At 39.9% G+C, this 17,950-nt stretch overlaps 1 protein-coding gene across 2 annotated transcripts in view; it reads right to left on the reverse strand.

Annotated features, from left to right (window-relative positions):
- Positions 1–1,818: 1,818 nt before the first annotated feature.
- The window catches only part of LOC145416283 (protein-lysine N-methyltransferase SMYD4-like), a 104,053-nt gene continuing 87,921 nt past the window's right edge, over positions 1,819–17,950 (reverse strand). For both annotated transcript variants that reach the window (XM_080285282.1, XM_080285281.1), the window contains exons 4-13: positions 16,853–16,989; positions 14,196–14,397; positions 12,940–13,177; positions 11,790–12,012; positions 11,257–11,434; positions 9,324–9,382; positions 8,203–8,348; positions 6,635–6,791; positions 4,559–4,735; positions 1,819–4,377 (exon numbers count right to left, since the gene is read on the reverse strand). In XM_080285282.1, the coding sequence (XP_080141408.1) occupies positions 4,168–4,377; positions 4,559–4,735; positions 6,635–6,791; positions 8,203–8,348; positions 9,324–9,382; positions 11,257–11,434; positions 11,790–12,012; positions 12,940–13,177; positions 14,196–14,397; positions 16,853–16,989 (1,727 nt within the window). In that variant the 3' untranslated portion in view covers positions 1,819–4,167. The remainder of the gene's footprint in view (positions 4,378–4,558; positions 4,736–6,634; positions 6,792–8,202; positions 8,349–9,323; positions 9,383–11,256; positions 11,435–11,789; positions 12,013–12,939; positions 13,178–14,195; positions 14,398–16,852; positions 16,990–17,950) is intronic.

The raw sequence follows: 17,950 nt of genomic DNA on the forward strand, positions 1-17,950 counted from the left end.
AAGCAGTCAAAATATCTGCACTACTCAAACCAATGGTCTTAGCCATCCCCACAACATACAGGACAGAATGGTGCAGTGTACAGACTAAAGCAAAGTAAATTACATTCTAGAGTTGGCCATATTTCATTCTTCATTTGCAGATTTAGGATTCACACAATACTCAGTCTATTTTCCCTGAATTGCTTAAGTCTACAGTACAGTATTCTAGGTGATGAAAATACGTATAAAGTCAAGGATGCTGGAGAAATATTTGCATTACATAAAAATTCATAACTTAATAATGCAGTCCTTACATATTGTAGCTGCAGCTAACATTTGTGCCAGTGCTCTAGTTGTTGTCAGTGTGTAAATGACTAAAGAATATATCATATAGACAATTTAAATATATCATTGGTTATGGACTATACATAAAATAAATATTTATATGTCTATTAATCTAAATACTTTCAGTAAATCATCTGATAGTTATAAACAAGTCTTTAAATATTCATCTGATGATCTTTTACCAGTATTCTATGGACAGATATGCAGCATAATGCACGCTAATGTAAAACAGTTAATGATTCAACATTAAGAACACACCTTTCTCATATACGCAGCATTAATCTCACACAACCAGAAACCTAGACCAGGAGATGATTATTAATGAAAACACTAGGAAATATGTGACGAGGATGTAATGACAAAGCTTTACAGGCAGGAGAAAGAATTACAGCACTGTACAGGGCCTAATGTCATCCAACTGCTCATCACTCGACCAGCGAGAAAGCTTGAAGAAAATCCAAAGTCAGTTGATAATGTTGTGCCTTCCCAGAAAGTGATATTTCCATAAGTGGGTACAATTCTTCCATATATGTACAATCTTTCGCAGAAGTACAGATGATACTCAGTCACAATCTCATTCACAAAGTTTTCAGATTGTGGCAGAAATCTGATCATATTCATCATCACCTTCATCCTGACTCTTCTTCCAACATAGAATGTGGAAGGCATGATCAAGAAATTAGGAAAGAGAGGTAGGGAAGTGCAAGATCTATCAAGAGTACATCAAGTGAAACTGGGAACACAATGAAAAGTGTACAGTGAAATGGGCAAGAGTGAAATAATTTGGTGATGCTGAAAACAGGAAAATGATGATAACAAAGGATAACTGTGCAGAGCAAGGAAGATAAGAAAGTATTCACTGAAAAAGATGAGATTAGGGGAAAATAAAGTAAAATGGCATCATCCAGTCCCATAATATCCCTATGAGGTGTGGGAGGGGGTCCATAGCTAGGATACAATAATCCAGAAAATTTTGGATGTAGAACTGAAAATTGAGGAAGTTTTCATTTCTGAGGTATTACTGTAGTACAGGGAAAGGTGGAAGAAACGAGATGTCAATGAAATGGAAGATAGAAAGGTATATGATAGAAGAAAAAAAAAAGCATGAAAGAAAAATGATAAGTGGTGCATTCAACATAGTACAGTACGGCCAAATGATTTCCATTAAGGAAACCGTTTACTATGCTGGGTAGAACTGTATGGGGGTTTAACATGTGGCCTACAAGGGTTTACATCTGAGGGGTGATTGGGTTTTATGGATCGCATACTGCTACTCAGGGAAGGTGATGAATTACTCTTGCTTAAATTGTGTGGAATAAATCGCCTAGCCCTGAGCCCCCACAGTCTTGATGGGGCAATAAAGGATGGATGATGGATGGGTGAATAGATGCAATGAAAAAAAAGAAAATGTGAAAATCAAAAGGGACAGTGTTTACTTGTAAGGTCTTTGTGGTAGTGAGATGTAGCAAGAAACCATGCAAATGTTAGTGGCAGAAAGCTGGAGAACACTGAAGTCAGCATTGTATAAAGGTGAAGTCTTCTGGCATTGACCCTTTCACTGTGGTTAATATACCGAAGAATTTATTTAGGCTAACATGGGATGATTTTGTGCAACTGAGAGAAATTCAAGTTGTCAGTGTTTTTAATATCACTTGTACAATCATTTCCCTGCTTTTGGTACATCCAGGCATTGTATTTAGGCTTACGCCAGATGATTTGGGTTCAGCTGAGAGAAGTTCAAGTGGTGAAAAGGTCAAAGCCTTCAACAAAAGGCCACCAGCTCTATTCAAATAATACACCATCAGCCAGACACATGATTATTATAATATCCGCACAGTAATTTCTCACTTAACAACATATGTTTTCCTTAAAACTATTACGTTAAGTAAAAACCAGCTAAGTGAAGGATGTGTTATAGCAACAAAGGATATCTTTTCAGTTAAGAAAAAAAATTTCATGGCTGTAAATCTGCAAATAAGTGCCAAAAAGTATTTAATGTTGTGACTGGAAGTGTCTGTACATACTGTTACATCAATATCATCATCATCATCACCATCATCCTGACCTCTTTATCCCATGTAAGGATGGGGTCAAGACTAGATAAGTAATGCAGTATAAAGAAATGAGCAATATTTTGGGATAAATGCTTGTGTGAGGTGCATTAACCCCCATCCTTCACTGCACATCCTGATCAATTAATAATGAACAATGGTGTGCTTGTGAAGTGTTCCTATACTGAAAGCCTATTAAACAAGAGACTGACCAGGACAGTGTATGTGAGTGAGGTGGAAGGGGAGAGAGGAGGGGGAGAAAGGGTGGGGAAGATCAAAGACGAAGTGGAAGAATGGGTGGAGAGGTGTCAAAAAGAGGGAGGTGTTGAAGGGAGGACAGTTTGTTTGTGGCCACCTCTTCACATATTAAAGCATATGGCCAAAGACAGCTATATAGATAGACAGATAAGCAGATAGATAGATACATATATAGACAGACAGACAGACAGACAGACAATACAGACAGATAGATATAAATAGACATGGATAGAAGATACTGTTAAATGAGGAATTACTGTACTGTATTTAATTACCTAACTGTCTGAAATGCACGCAGTATACAAATATTCATAATAATAAATATGTAAACACAAAGTCATCCCTATTCTTTGTTACTTACAGTACAAACAGTGTGCTATGGGAAATATATATATGTAAATATATATATATATATAAACTAAGTAACAACATAATTTCTATAGATATATATTTTGAATTAGGTACACCATATGATTCTGGTAAATTTATGCCTTTCATTGTTTCTACTGCAAAATTTTCTCCAATACTTCTTCTAACTCAACTGTTACTATATCATCATCATCATCATCATCATCGTCCTGACCCTTTCTCCCACTTAAGGATAGAGTGAGGTAGGATCCACACACATGACAGTACATATTCAATACTAATATTCCTTTTTCACCCCTTACATTAGTTACTTTCTATCCCTTTATTTCTCTAATTACAGTAAACCCACTTTAAAGCAAACCTTGAGTAACTGAATTTGAGCTTAGGCAAATTCTCTGAGCCATCCAAGCAATCTCCTTGTAATCCAAAAAAAGTTCAGTGTATATGGTAGTCAAAGCCGATGGACAGACAACACAAGACAGCTTGGGTTGTGTTGGAAAGAACGGGAATGGTAACTGTCAATCCCATTTTGTCCCATTCAGAGTACAGGGGCCCAAAACTCGGCTGTTGTAGTCCTGACCATATAAGGGTAGGAGACTGACCTATGTCTCTGGTAGCATTTATATGACAGAAACACCTCCTGACACATACAGGACTCAAACTTTAGTATGGAAGCCACAGCCTTTCTGACCTGAGTGTTCTACCAACAGACCACTAGGCATACAGATGCACCACAGATAATTACAGTTTACAATCATTATGGATTTTGTGTTTATGGAACAAACTTAAGTAAGTTGTGTATGGCATAATATGACATGTGGGTTTGTAAATTAGGATGACTGAAAAACAAAGTATTGGATTAAATGAAATTTCAGATTTAATGACCCACTGTTCCCCTAAATTGGCTACTTATATAGAGGGGTTATTATTCTAATTATCTTTCTTCACTTTAAACATTAGCTACATTTTATCCAAATCAAACACAGTATGCACCAGATTTGAGGAAATTTCAGATTCAATGACTCCACTGTACACCTAAATAGCTTGTTATATAAAGGGGTTACTGTACTAATATTCTTTCTTCACTCCACACATTACAAGAGGATATACGTAAAATTCTAAGTTTCACTGCACACTTTATCTAGCTATGGTACTTTTTACTCCTCTATTCCTCTGTTTTAGGAGGCTTGATCCTCGTATTTCCTTTGCACAGCATCACCCTCATGTAAGCCTCCTGGGTGAGGTGATAGTCCCTGTAGGGGGGATAGAGGGCTGACTCCAACTGCTTAAGGTTCTCCGTCAGAAGGGACTCGGCCTTATCCAAGTTGTAGGCCTCCATCTCTTTGCAGGCAGCCTTGAATGTCTGCTCGGAGTTCTGTTGTGGAGTTTGAGAAAAGGAATGTATCGCTAGCTGGGTATATTAAATCCTAATATTATGATGAATCTGAAAGTTCCTGCTACATGTACTTTGTGCTGCACCTCCCTGGAACAGTGGTAACCATCCAATCTTGCCTTCCAATTCAATCAAAATACAATAAACATCAAGATAATCCTACCTGTAAGTTCTTGAGCGCAGCCATTATGTTGGTCTGGTCTCCACACTTCTCGCATTTGACGATGGGCAACATCTGGGTCTCTGAGTTGATGGGCAGTGAACCTTGGCACTTGTGGCACTTGAACTTCATCACTGAGTTGTCCATATTGCGGTACATTGGCCAGTCATGCTGGCATGCCTGCAATGACAGTTATGCAGTATAAGTTATATGGCAACTGACAACACTTTCTTCACAGCAAAAGCACCAAAGATGTAGCTTTATATCATGCAACCCCATTATGAAGAAAGTTGGTTGTTGTGGCCCCTTGCTCAATTGAATATGAACCTGTGGGCTACAGGCTGAAAATGTCCCTCTCCTCAAGTCCACCATCATATTTTCAGGGTACAAGCCAAATGGTTTCCTGTACACCAGGCAACCATTTACTACTCTGGGTGGTAACCATATAACCAAATTATGGCACCAGGTGGTTTAGTGGGTAATTAAAGAGCTCCAATTGGATTGAGCCTGGGCAGGTTTATATCCATGGGGTGGTTGGGGTTTACTGCTCACATAATGCCACTCAGGGATGAGTAAGGCTGGTCAGTCTTATCCTAAATGTCAGAACCAACTTGCCTAGCCCTGGGCTCCTATGCTTCTCATGGGGCAACACAGGATTAGATGATGATGATGATGATATAGGGAGGGAGCTGAGGGATGTTTGTGTGGCAATGGAACGTACTGGTGTTGTGATGAGGAGAGGTAGACTGAGATGGTTTGGGCATGTTCAGAGGATGGAAGATGATAATTGGGTTTGGAAGGTGAGAAGTGTCGAAGCTGGGAGTAGCGCTGAGAGAGGCAAACTGAAAAAGACCTGGAACGAGGTCATAGTGTGTGACCTCAAGGATATGGGATTGAATAGGGAGGCTGCCAGAGATGAAAGTAGCATGGAAAGCTATGATTAGGTGACCAAGGCTGATGCATGAAAGCACTTTGGAGAATTTATAAACTAAACGATGATACAATACGAATTATACGAACGTACCTCCAGATGAATTTACTTAGCTTAGGGAAGATTTCCAGTAGTGAAGAGGTTATTGAAGGCTATATTTAATCACAACAATCCAGATAAACTCTCTTAAGCTGAATAAAATCATCTAGTGGTATAATAAAAGAATATACTGTAAAATACATAATCAGAGTGAAGTGGTTTTATCTGATGAAAAGACTAGACTTAGTTTTAATTCTCAATACAGGGTACACTGAAAAAGAAATGGCTGGTATTATTATCCCTTCAGTCCAAAGATTTAAATTATATGTTATTCTTGTTATCTTCGGACTAATGGACTGTGCTGTATTTATGCTGAGTGCAAGATGGATGTGTAGTGCCCTCTTGAATGACAGGCCTGATGAGATTAGGACTGTGAATGAAGCGTTGAGAGGAAGGATGGGACTTGAATGTATAACCGTTGTGATGAGAAAGGGTAAATTGAGATGATCTGGGCATGAGGAGAGGATGGAGAAAGAATGCTGAGTGTGGAGGGTGAGAGGTGTTTAATGCTGTGGGCGGAGTTGCAAGAGGCAGACTGAAAAAGGCTTGGGAAGATGTCACAGAGTTTGACCTTAGTGATAAGGGATTGAATAAAAAGACTGCTAGAAACTGGGTAGCATGGACAGCTGTCAATGCATACAACCATGTTGGAGCCTTATAAATGAATGAATGAATGATCTCACCATAAATATTTGATCTGGACAGGTTAAATATAGTTCTAACAGACCCTTTCATAACAAAATCTCTCTCATACAGTTAATAAATCACCCAGAAGTAGCAAGAATATACTAAAACATGTAATCTGATTGAAATTAACCCCTTTAATTCATTTTTTTTTTCACTAATTTCTTGCTATTTTCTTCCCCCATGGAGAGACATTTTGAAGTGAAAGGGTAAGATATGGCATCACATTCACTTAGCCCTTCATTAAAAGAGGTGTCCCCAGGGCAGAACATAGTCACCTGATTGTACAGAAACATTAATACAGCCAAGGTACTATGTCATCCGATTCAAGGGGTTAAGAAAAAAAAATGAAAAGGAATCCATACCTCGCACTGACACTCAAACCAATATCTGTCAGCCAGTTCCAGTCTGCGGTTACTCCTGTCCTTGGAGGTGAAGCTCTGACCATAATTCTCTGGTAGTAGTTCCCCTTTCTTGACATTTCTGATGGCCTTTGTGATCACCTGAGAACCACTGAAGTACCTGTTGATTAAAGTTGCAGTGAACTCAAACATCAACAGTACTGTATCCTTTTCACCTTAATCTGGCCTAAATTTTCATAATTTGTAGCTTATTTTACATAGTTCAGAGGCAGAATAAGATGATACTGAGGCTGTACACCATTTCCATAGCACTTATTTGTAACTACCTTCATAATCTAGTATATTACAGGTACAGTATTAATCTCTGATTATAACCCTGCATTCATGGTAAATAGATGGCAATTTTCAGTCAGGTTAGAGTAACAACACTATAAGATATCCTTTGTGAACTGAATAAAGTCTGGCAGCATCCTAATTAAAATGAAAAAGAAAGTTAACAGTGTGAGATGTGGGCCCATTGAGTTACTATCAGTATTTCAGGTGATCTTAAAAAACTCTGTATTCCCATTCAATGGTTTATTGAGGAACCCAAGGTGTTACACCTATTGAATGTAGCTGCTTTCTATCTTTCATACAATCTTTCAGGGCGCAGGTATAGAGTTTCCTTTGTGTGTTGCTAAATGTCACTCCTAGGCTGTTTACAGAATGGTCTGCTGTTCTCAGCCCTGACTCACAGATGGGTCAGCACAAAATATCTAGTTGCTTATACATAAAACAGTCTGAAGGAGTTAATTACTCTGTAATCCCTCCACTCTTACAACCAGCCTGCAACTGGAAAGAATTTGAGTTTGATTCCTGGGCTGGTCAGACTTCTGGATAAAGTTTGTTTCCCCTATATCCCTGTTTACCCACCAATACATCTCTATGAATTTATTTGTAATTTTGGTGTTGTGTGTTCATGTTTCTGGTGCTGAATAGGGACATCTTTATGTGGTGGCACTGATATAAATGGTTGGCTCTGCTACCTGGTTTTACAAACTTACCTCAATTCCCTCCCTATCTATCTATCTATCTATTGCCAGACGCCTTACTCCCATAAGTGGTGGCCACAAACAAACTGCCTCCATGTCGCCCTGTCCCCTGCCATTTCTCTGCCCTGCTCCCAGCTCACACCCCTCTCTCTTATATACCTCTCCACTCCATCCCTCCATCTCATCCTTGGCCTCCCCCTCCCTCTCCCCCCTTCCACCTCACTCATACACTCTCCTCATCAGTCTCTCCCTCTCCATCCTCTCCACATGGCCAAACCACCTCAATGTGTTTCTCCTAATGCTTCCAATCACATCCACATCCACACTACAATGCTCCTTCACTTCTTCATTTGTCAGTCTGTTTCTCCATTTGAGTAATTCCACCCCTATCCCTAAATAAAAAAATGGTGGACTTTCGGAGAAGGGCAAATTCAGCCTGCAGTCTATCAGGTTCATATTCCCAATGAATCTTGGGCTAAAAATACTATTACTACAGTCAAGAGGCATTGACTGTAAGTTGCCTTCTTTTCCTCCACTCACCTAACTTGTGCACTGTGGCAGGAGTGGTTGAAGAGGGCAAGGGATGGGTAGATGGCTGCTCCTAGGGACTCGTTTTTGGCACCGTCAAATGTCTTGGGTCCCAGCAACACAAATTCTGACACCTCATGAGCATTGAACTGAATGATCTGGGAGTAAAAGATAAAGTTGAGAAAAACAATGAAAGTTTCTTGTTAATAATTATGATTTGAGAGTACAAGAGGCAAATGAGCAAAGAAGTGAGAGAAAGGAGAGCCTCTGGTAAGTATTTATGAGTGTGAGAAAGGAGAGCCTCTGGTAAGTATTTATGAGTGCGAGAAAGGAGAGCCTCTGGTAAGTATTTATGAGTGCGAGAAAGGAGAGCCTCTGGTAAGTATTTATGAGTGAGTTCACTAAGTGAATTTTAGTTTGACTTATTAAGCATTTTACTTTCCTGAGTTTGTACCCACTGTACACAATGGGTACAAGCTTAATGGAGTTTTGCACTGTTTAAGTGGAAGAAATAACACAAAGTACTGAAACAGTGTTTACTGTGAAGCAACAACAAACACATCTTCAATATGTAAGTAAAATTTCTTTAAATTACACATTACTGGTCAACAGTATAAACCATCAAAACCATACCAGCTGTTAGAGGAAAGTTCATCACTTGAAAAGTGTGTCAAATAGCTCTTTCAATCTGATGTATTTTTAATCTTATTCTGGCTGTCTCTAGATTATTTCATTCACCTTAGGATTGAGTTTCTAATCTGAAGAGTTTACAAATAGCCTTCATTTACCCTTTTGCTACTTAGGCACTCTCATAAATTGAAATAAATCATCTTGTAGACAAGAAACATAATGTATGTGACTGTAGGCTGGCTTCTGAAAGGTGAGTGAATTAGTGTAAGATGTAGTTGACTAGGCATGCTGCTGATTTTATTACTCTCTGCTGTGTTTTTCTCTTTTCTTGTTTTCTAGGCCCTATCTCAGTCCATCCATCAGTGGGAAGAAAAAGTCAGGATGATGAATAAATGTCACTGTACTGATTGGTTTACATAAGCATTTTCCCTACACACTCCCTGGATGATATGAGGGAAGAGCAAGTGCTTGAAATACATCTGAATTGAGATCTACACACTCACCTGCAGGAAGCGCAACAAGAGTCCACCGGCAAATGCTTCAGCATCACTGATCTTGTCACCTTCATGGGGAACAAGCAGGTTGGTTTATACAAGGTGGCAGTAGAGCCATAAAAACAAAAAACATGTATCACTTTCCTTGTTACCATAGTGTCATTCATATTCATCCATCCATTATTTAATCCTTAGTTGGCTGCCCTCCACTGCTGTTCAACTTGGCATTTGAAACACTGTTGAGAGAGTTTATAAGTGGTATACCTTTGGAGCTGTTACATTACCTTGGGTACTGTAAAACTGTGATGTTTTATTTCTGATTACTTAAGCATTAAGGAAGTCAGAGGGAAGTTTGTGAAGTGGAGGGATGGGAGGAAACACAAGGACTGAAAGTTAATACAGGACTGTACTAGTAAAACAAAGGCCAGGGCCAGGAAGTGAAGGCAATAATACTGTGGAACTGGGTGTCTGGCCCTGTACTGTCTGTGAAAGGGAGTTGATAGAAATAGCATCTTGTGTACAGGTTATAATGGCAAATCCATATGATGCTGTGATGTTAGAGGTAGACTGCAGGATAAGATAAATGTCCCATGTGCAGCTCTGCAATACACAGGGTCTATCCAGGCTATGGATAATAGAATGGAAACTGCTGACTGGGATGACAGCTACTTCGAATGTGTGGAGTTTTGTGACCTGGGGAACATGTTGAGTGCAGGAGGAGGAGCAGAGGTTAGGTCCAATGCCAAAACGAGAGGTGGATGGAAGAAATTCAAAGAACTTGCCTCTCCTGACCATGAAGGAGCTCTCCTTTAATGCTACTGGTTCATTTACTCATTTCATTCTCTACAATATATTCACGGGAAGTGTTATGCTGTATGGTCCTGAGACTTGGCTGTAAAAGGTTACATGACAGCTGGAATACACAGATATGAGAATGCTGAGTTGGATGAGTGGAATCTCACCAAGTATCAGAACTAAGAACAGTCTGTTGTGAGAGAGATTTGGTATACGAAATATAAGACATGAGATTCAAGTAGGTAGGCTGAGATAGTGTGGACATATTGAGAGGAGAGTGGGGATAAGGATTAGTTGGGAAGAGTCACACATGTGAATGTGGAGGGATGGAGGTCCAAAGGCAGACTGAGATAGATGTCAGGTGAGGTCCTGTGTGGAGATTTCTAAGCTGGAGGACTGAGCTGAGAAATGGTTCAGATTATGGCACTGAAAAGCTACCATTATATAAAACAACTACACATACTAGCATGGTTAATGGTCTCTAAATGTAAGTGCATGCATATGGATGGATGAATATTAACATCATTATGGTAACAGGGAAAGTGACTGAGAATTCAAAAAGTTTCATCATATATTATCTGTTTTCAGGAGATAAATGGATATTTAGATCATTCTGTTATTCATAGTTCTATTATAATGAAATAACTTAAAAGAACTCACTCTGCAAGAAAGTAAGTGTACAATCAGTTTTAGAAAAAAAGAATGAGATGTTCCACACAACACTAGACCAGAATATGACACAATTTATTGTTAATGAAGTCTTTTTATCAGTGCACCTTGACCAACCTTTATCCTTAAACAAGGGGTAAGCTGTTGCAAAAAGGGAGGTCTGAGTAAGTCATCAGTATACCTTTCATCATCTCAAACAATGTTATCCACATGATACATATACAGCTTCTCTAACTGCTGTGGAAAAATCTTGATATAAAGACAAAAACTTAATACTATGATCAATATTCTAACAGATGAACAATATTCTAACAAAGATAGTTAAGTACAAGTCTGATTCAATATATTTGGATATCACAGTGTTAGTAAGCTAAGAACAATTGAGATTCAATTTAAGACTGGCATGGAAATTTCCAGCCTACTAAATTTTCCTAAAAGACAGCAATTATTTATCGCTTAACTTCTACTAAACACTTACTGGAGCCAGATCCTTTTCCATCAAAGTATTTGGTTTTCTTAAGGGCCTTGATCTGGAAGCAAACCATTACGGTGCGGTGGAAGAAGTCTTCAGGTGTGCGGTGCTGGGAGTGGCAGACCAAGTTGAACAGGCGTAGGAAGTCTTTAGGGTTGTATATCTCTTTGTTGTTTGTAACATCCTGTAGAAAATACAATAGCATCATCATCATCATCATCATCATCATATGCATCATCCTCATACTTAGCCTCCTCCTCTTCCTCCTCCTCCTCCTTAACAACATTATCATTATTACCATCCAGCTACCATTAGACTCTTATTACACTTAGCTGACCAAGTGTATAAAGCCTTTAAAACTGTATATGACTTCAATGTCTATAACATCCTGTAGCAAAGATAAAATATGAATAACTACTAACAATCAGTCTGGCACATAAATTCTTCAGTTTACGTCAAAAATCAAATCCATATCCATTTACAGTATTGGGTAAGACTATGGCCAAAACCACAACAGAAACTTCATATCAATGCCTCACCTCCAAATTCTCCTCTGTGAGCCTGTCCCTGTGTTCAAGAAAGAAGGAGAGTGGGTACTGTGTGAGAAGCCGCAGTGCCAGGAAGCAGTTGATGGACATTCCTGAGCCGATCAGTAAGTCTAGGATGGGGCACTCAATGGTGTGGAAGTAGGATGCCTGCCGACACTCCACTGAACAGAAGAGTACACTGGAACACTTCTTGCAGGGAATTGGGGCTTTGGTGCTGTGGGAAAAGTGACAAAGCAATGTTAAATAGGATAGGAAGTTTACATACTTTTTTTTTGTCCAAAACTAGTGCCTTCATGTTGTGGGATGACAAAGCAGCAATAGATTGGGCTGCGATTGGGCCATCTCAGGTTAGATAGGATGATGTTGGGGAGGGATACCTTCATGTGCGAGGTTATACAGAAGTCCCTCAACTTCCTCCCTATTCCCCCAAAAGAGGATGGTGGACTGTAGGAGAAGGGCAGTTCAACCTGTAGCCTACCAGTTTCATGCTTACATGAACTTGAAGCCACAACAGGAAGCTACATGGGGTAATGTACAATACCTGTACAGTACTGACTTACATATTTTTCTATAAGAAATGAATATATGTTAATAGAAAGTGACTTAAATACCTGCACAAATCAGTAAAAAGGTTTTGTATATTGGTGTAATTTGTCCGTACAGAACAGTATACAGTAGAGTGGTATGCAGTGTCTTGTCTTATGTATTATACAGTACACTGTACTGAGGTGGTAGTATGCTGGATAACTAAAGACTGCTATCTAATGTGAATCTTAACATAAATTTATCACAGTCATCATCCCACAACATAAACCCTAACATGGTCAGGATAACTCTAGTATTCTATCCCAGCTAATGCCAAATGATTTTATTCATTCCTGAAAAGTATCAACCCCTTGAAACTGGGAGGTATCCAGTACAGATCATTCTTAGTGCTACAAGGTGATTTAATTCAACTCAGAAATGGCTTCTCACACTGAAGAGTTTATTAGAGGTACATCTAACCTCTCCTGTTTGAAGAGTCTATCCTATGCTGAATAAAACTGTCAGAGGATGGTAAGATTAAAAAAAAAAAAAAAAAAAAAAATCCCCAGGCTCAGTGGGTTAAGTGACAGTGATTTAAAAGACTGAAGTCACTCACATCTTGAAGCACTTTAGACAGTGTGTCCCATACTCCTCCCTGTTGAGGACAGCAGCAAAAGGCTCCTCTGTAACCAGAGTATCTCCTGGTTCAATGTCCTCTGCCGCTACTGCAAATCTTCCCATGCTGTTGTCGTAGCGGATTTCCACCTTCTTGCTGAGAGATGGGAAGCGCTCATTCGGTCCACCACACAACTCAGGAATTACTGGCGGCTGTTCAACATAGGTCTCTGGAATGTCTGGGGAGACAGTGCAAGGTATGGTTAGACCCTGTGAAAAATTGTATCATCAACATCCCTCCACTTCCTCCTTATCCCTTAAAATGATAATGAACACCAACAAGAAGTGCCAGTTCAAAAAATTGTCTTTTAGCCCCAATACTATGACTATGACCCATTTACTTCATACTGTCTCCTTCCAAACATCATAACTATTTTACCAAACATCTTAGTTACCTGGTGGTCTGGTGGTAGAGCTTTCGGGTCAGAGGAAACTGTGGCTTATGCACAATGGTTCAAATCCTAGAGCTGACTGGAGGTTTTTCATTCATTCATTCATCATCCAATCCTATGTTGCCCCATGAGAAGTGTAGGAGCCCAGGGATAGGCAAGTTGGTCCTGACATTTAAGATAAGAGTGACCAACCTCACTCATCCCTGAGTGGCATTATATGAGCAATAAACCCCAACCACCCTTTGGATATAAACCTACATAGGCTCAATCCAATTGGATCACCTTAATTACCCACTAAACCACAAGGAGCCGTAATATGATTATATGGTTACCACCCAGCATAGTAAATGGTTTCCTGGTGTACAAGAAACCATTTGGCTTGTCACTCAGTGTAGAGCCACCCTTAGGCAGAAGGAAGAGGAGAGAAAGAAGGAAAGAATGACATGAGAGAGAGTGTAATGTCACCCGAGGGCAGAAGAATGAGGAAAGATTGAAGGAAAGAAAGACAGAAAAGGAAGGAAAAATGAGAGGAAAAGGTAGACACCCAAAGCAGCACTATATCGAGTGAGAGGATCGTGAACGCCCCCACCTACCACATGGAGGTTTTTCTACCTTCTAAAATGTCAGTCTCGCACTCTTAAAAGTTCTGGGCAACATTAGTCTAGCCTCAGGTCCCTGTGCACTTAAGAGAGTAAAATGATGTTACCATTACCATGACCCTTACTTTCAGGTTAAATACAGAAAACTTACAGCAAAAAATTATATTGTATTGGAAAGGAATCTCAAATGGCAGTCATTCACTTACCCCAGTTTTTAACCACCTTCCCAGTTTCATACAGTTTCAGCCATTTCTGCAGCTCGGTCTGGAGTTCAATGCGTTTCTCTCTCTCCATCTTGGCCCAGTCCAGCCACTTGAGGGCCTGGCGATAGGCGTCACGGGCTTCCACATGCTGCTTCATGTGGGACAAGAGCCGAGCCTTCCTCTTGTAAAGCTTGTATTTCAGCTCCTGGGGAATGTGGATAAGATTTTAGTTCTGTACCTGTCAATCTATCTACAGTATCTATCTAGTTATCTATAAGACTAGCTCTTAACCTGCCCATCCATCTATCTGTCCATCTATTTATCTATTTATTTAACTACCCTGTACAGCCAAATGCCTTAATCTTGGAGAGGGTGCCCATAAAAAATCATCTCCTTGTCTCCCTTTTCTGTACCATCGAGCTGCTCCCTCCCCAACTTATATCATGCTCATTCATGTGAGTATATCTCTCCCTCCATCTCACCATCTCATCCTCAGTCTCTTCCTCCCCCTCTACATCAAAGCCCTACACTTCAGACCATAAGAGAAAAAGATTACGAACTATTGGTATATACAGGACATAGCGTTATAGAAAATAGGTTTTCTGCTTTGACGAGAAGGATGACAGTGAGAGGAGTGATGGAAAAGTATGAGGATAGAGAGAGAGGCGGATGGAGGAGGAGGAGGATGGAGACAGGGGTGGATGGAAGAGTATGAGGATGTAGAGAGGGGTGGATGGAAGAGTAGGAAGAGGGAGAGAGAAGTGATGGAGAAGTAGGATGGAGAGGTGTGGACTGAGGAGTACGAGGATGGACAGAGAGGTGGAAGGAAGAGCAAGAGGGTGAGAGAGGGGTGGATGGAGGAGTGGGAGGATGGAGAGAGGGGTGGATGGAGGAGAAGGAGGACAGAGAGAGGGGGTGGGTGAAAGAGTACCAGGATGGAGAGAGAGAGAGAGAGAGAGAGAGAGAGAGAGAGAGAGAGAGAGAGAGAGAAACAGAGAGAGAAAGAGAGAGAGAGAGAGAGCAGGAAGAGAAGGAGAGAGGGCTGACCAGTATGGGTGTTGAAGTGGGCAGACCATATGGAGAGCGTGAGGGAGGGATAGACTGATAAAGACAATATACAAAGCACAAGTGGGGGGTGCCTGAAGGAGGGTGAAAAGAATGAGGAAGGAGAGAGATAAGAGTGAGAATGGCATGATAAGAAAAGAATGAGGAAGGAGAGAGATGGCAGATAGAGAAATGGACAGGAAGAAAAGAATGAGTACGGGAGAGACTGATAAAGATAATATACTAATAAAAAGTGGAGATTGATAAGAGTGAGGAAGGATAAAAATAACAGAATGAGAGAGACATAATAAGGATAGAATGAATGAGGGAGAGACAGGTAAAGATAGACAGTAAGAAACAAATGATTCAAGAAGCATGCGGAAGTGGGGTATATCATCTCCATTTTCTTCCAACTTGCTATCACCAGACGATTTTATGCATCTTAAGACACACCCTAAGGACTGAACGGGTTAATGGAGGCTACAAGAAACCCATCCAGCTCGAAAAGTCTCTCCCATGCTGCAGAAAACCGTCTGAAAGTAGCGAAAATCAAAATGTAAAATGCCATAAGGTGATTAGATATTACTGACGTCTCTCTGCTTACCTGTTCGTTTTCCTCTTCAGTTCCTATTGTCTCTTCCATCTATAGTTCATTCACTTTAACTTGGCAGAGATTTTCGTCTTTTGCAGGTAATTTTCCATAGCTCAGTGGCAGAATGTGAAAAGACTAGGCTCTAAATTCTTCCCCAAACACTTCTTCGTGACTAGCACCATACTCTAGTGTTAATTTCTTGTTACAGTTCAGTGGAAGAAGACAGTACTACGGTTCTACATCCTTACCATGAAGAGATGAGAATTATAGACCAATTATGAGTGAACAGAGTATAACTAACCCCTTCCATAGTCACCTAATCCACCACAACCACCACCACCATCACCACTACAACCTCCACCACTACTACTGCTACTACTACTAGCAACAACAACAACAACAATAACAACTACATCTACTACTACACGCTACTACTACCGCTACTATTACTACTACTGCAGCAACATGAACAACAACAACAATAGCTACTACTGCTGCTACTACTACTACGACTTCTGCTACAACAACAACAACAACAACTACTACTACTACTACTACTGGCAATTTCAGATCAAGTCTAAGTGAACTGAGTATAATATGTAAACTAAATCATCAAGGCAGAGATGTTACGAGTCTCACAAGTAACCCACCCCTTCCCTAGGGACTCCCACGCCCCCTCATCTCCGGGTAGCGGCGTTCAAGGACCTAAAATGATAAACCAAATCGCTAAGGGAGAGGTTTTACGGAGTTTCCACGTGATATTCTAGGTCCAAAAATAATATACAAGCCAATAGACGTAAACAAAATCGCTAGGGAAGAGGTGTCATAATAAAAGCAAACTAAATCGCTATGGGAGAGGTGTTACGGATTTCCTACGACCTCTCACCTTCGGAGTGATGTTCCAGGTTCAAAAATAATATACAAGACAACAGACGTAAACAAAATCGCTAGGGAAGAGGTGTCATAATAAAAGCTAACTAAATCGCTATGGGAGAGGTGTTACGGATTTCCTACGACCTCTTACCTTCGGATAGTGGTGTTCCAGGGCCTCGTCTATGTCCCTAACGCAGTAGTTGTATTCCCGGAGGTGGTAGAGGGCGGCTGAGCGGTTGGCCAAGCATATAGCATAGAGGGTCATCTTCTTGGGATCTGCGCATTCCTCTGTGTTGAAGGAGTAAGGTGAGTTGCGGGGAAATTTGGCTGAGAGAGAATAGAGAAGATAGATGGGAAACAACTGGAGGAAAAGCATCGAGAAGACAGAGAGAAAATAAATGAAGAGGAAAAAGAATGATGATAGAGAAGAGGAAATGCTGAGGAATACAGAAGATACACAAGAGAGAAATTACAGTAAAAACGAGATTAAAAATAATACAGGAGATAAACCAGAGGAAATAAATGAAGAGTGAAAATAGATAGACGAGAAAGGAAGGAAGAGAGAGAAAGGAAGAAAGGAAGAAATGATGAAAGAAAGAGAAAGACAACATATAAAGGAAATATCAATAAAGTAGAACAGTAGCCAGCAGAAGTACAGTATTACACCAAGTGAAAATATTAAAAGAGTATTAAAGAATATTCAGCTTCATACATCCACCCTGAAGTCGGCAAAAGAAATACGGTAGTGGAAAAAAAAAGAAAAAAAAAAGCCCATAGCTCTCTTAAATGGCAGCTAACATCGGTGAATTGAAGCTAAATATTTATGCAACGTAAGAAGAATCACATAAGAAACACATAAAAACCAGATACCACATGAAAACAAAGTATCAGTTAAAGTTATTGTTGCTACGCCTGTGATTCTGCAAAAAATAGCCACAGTTTTTTAAAAGGCAATAATATATCTGCACTTGTTAAAAAGAGTAAGTGTAATCTTCAAAAATAATAATAAAAAAAGTTTAAAGTCCCTACCTTAATATTTACGAGGCAAAAAAACAATATAGAAAATGGGTATGTACAGTCGCGGACATAAATTACGTTCCAACTCCTGACGATAAATTACGGGACTGAACAATGCCCTTCAAAACACAGCAAGGAAATTATCTATCTATATATCTATCTATTGCCAGACGCCTTAATCCCGTAAGGGGTGGCCACAAACAAATCGCCTCCATGTCAAACCAGGAAATTT

The sequence above is a fragment of the Coenobita brevimanus genome, chromosome 105 (assembly GCF_032717465.1).
Source record: "Coenobita brevimanus isolate Jiangsu-jjx chromosome 105, ASM3271746v2, whole genome shotgun sequence".
NCBI lineage: Eukaryota > Metazoa > Arthropoda > Malacostraca > Decapoda > Coenobitidae > Coenobita > Coenobita brevimanus.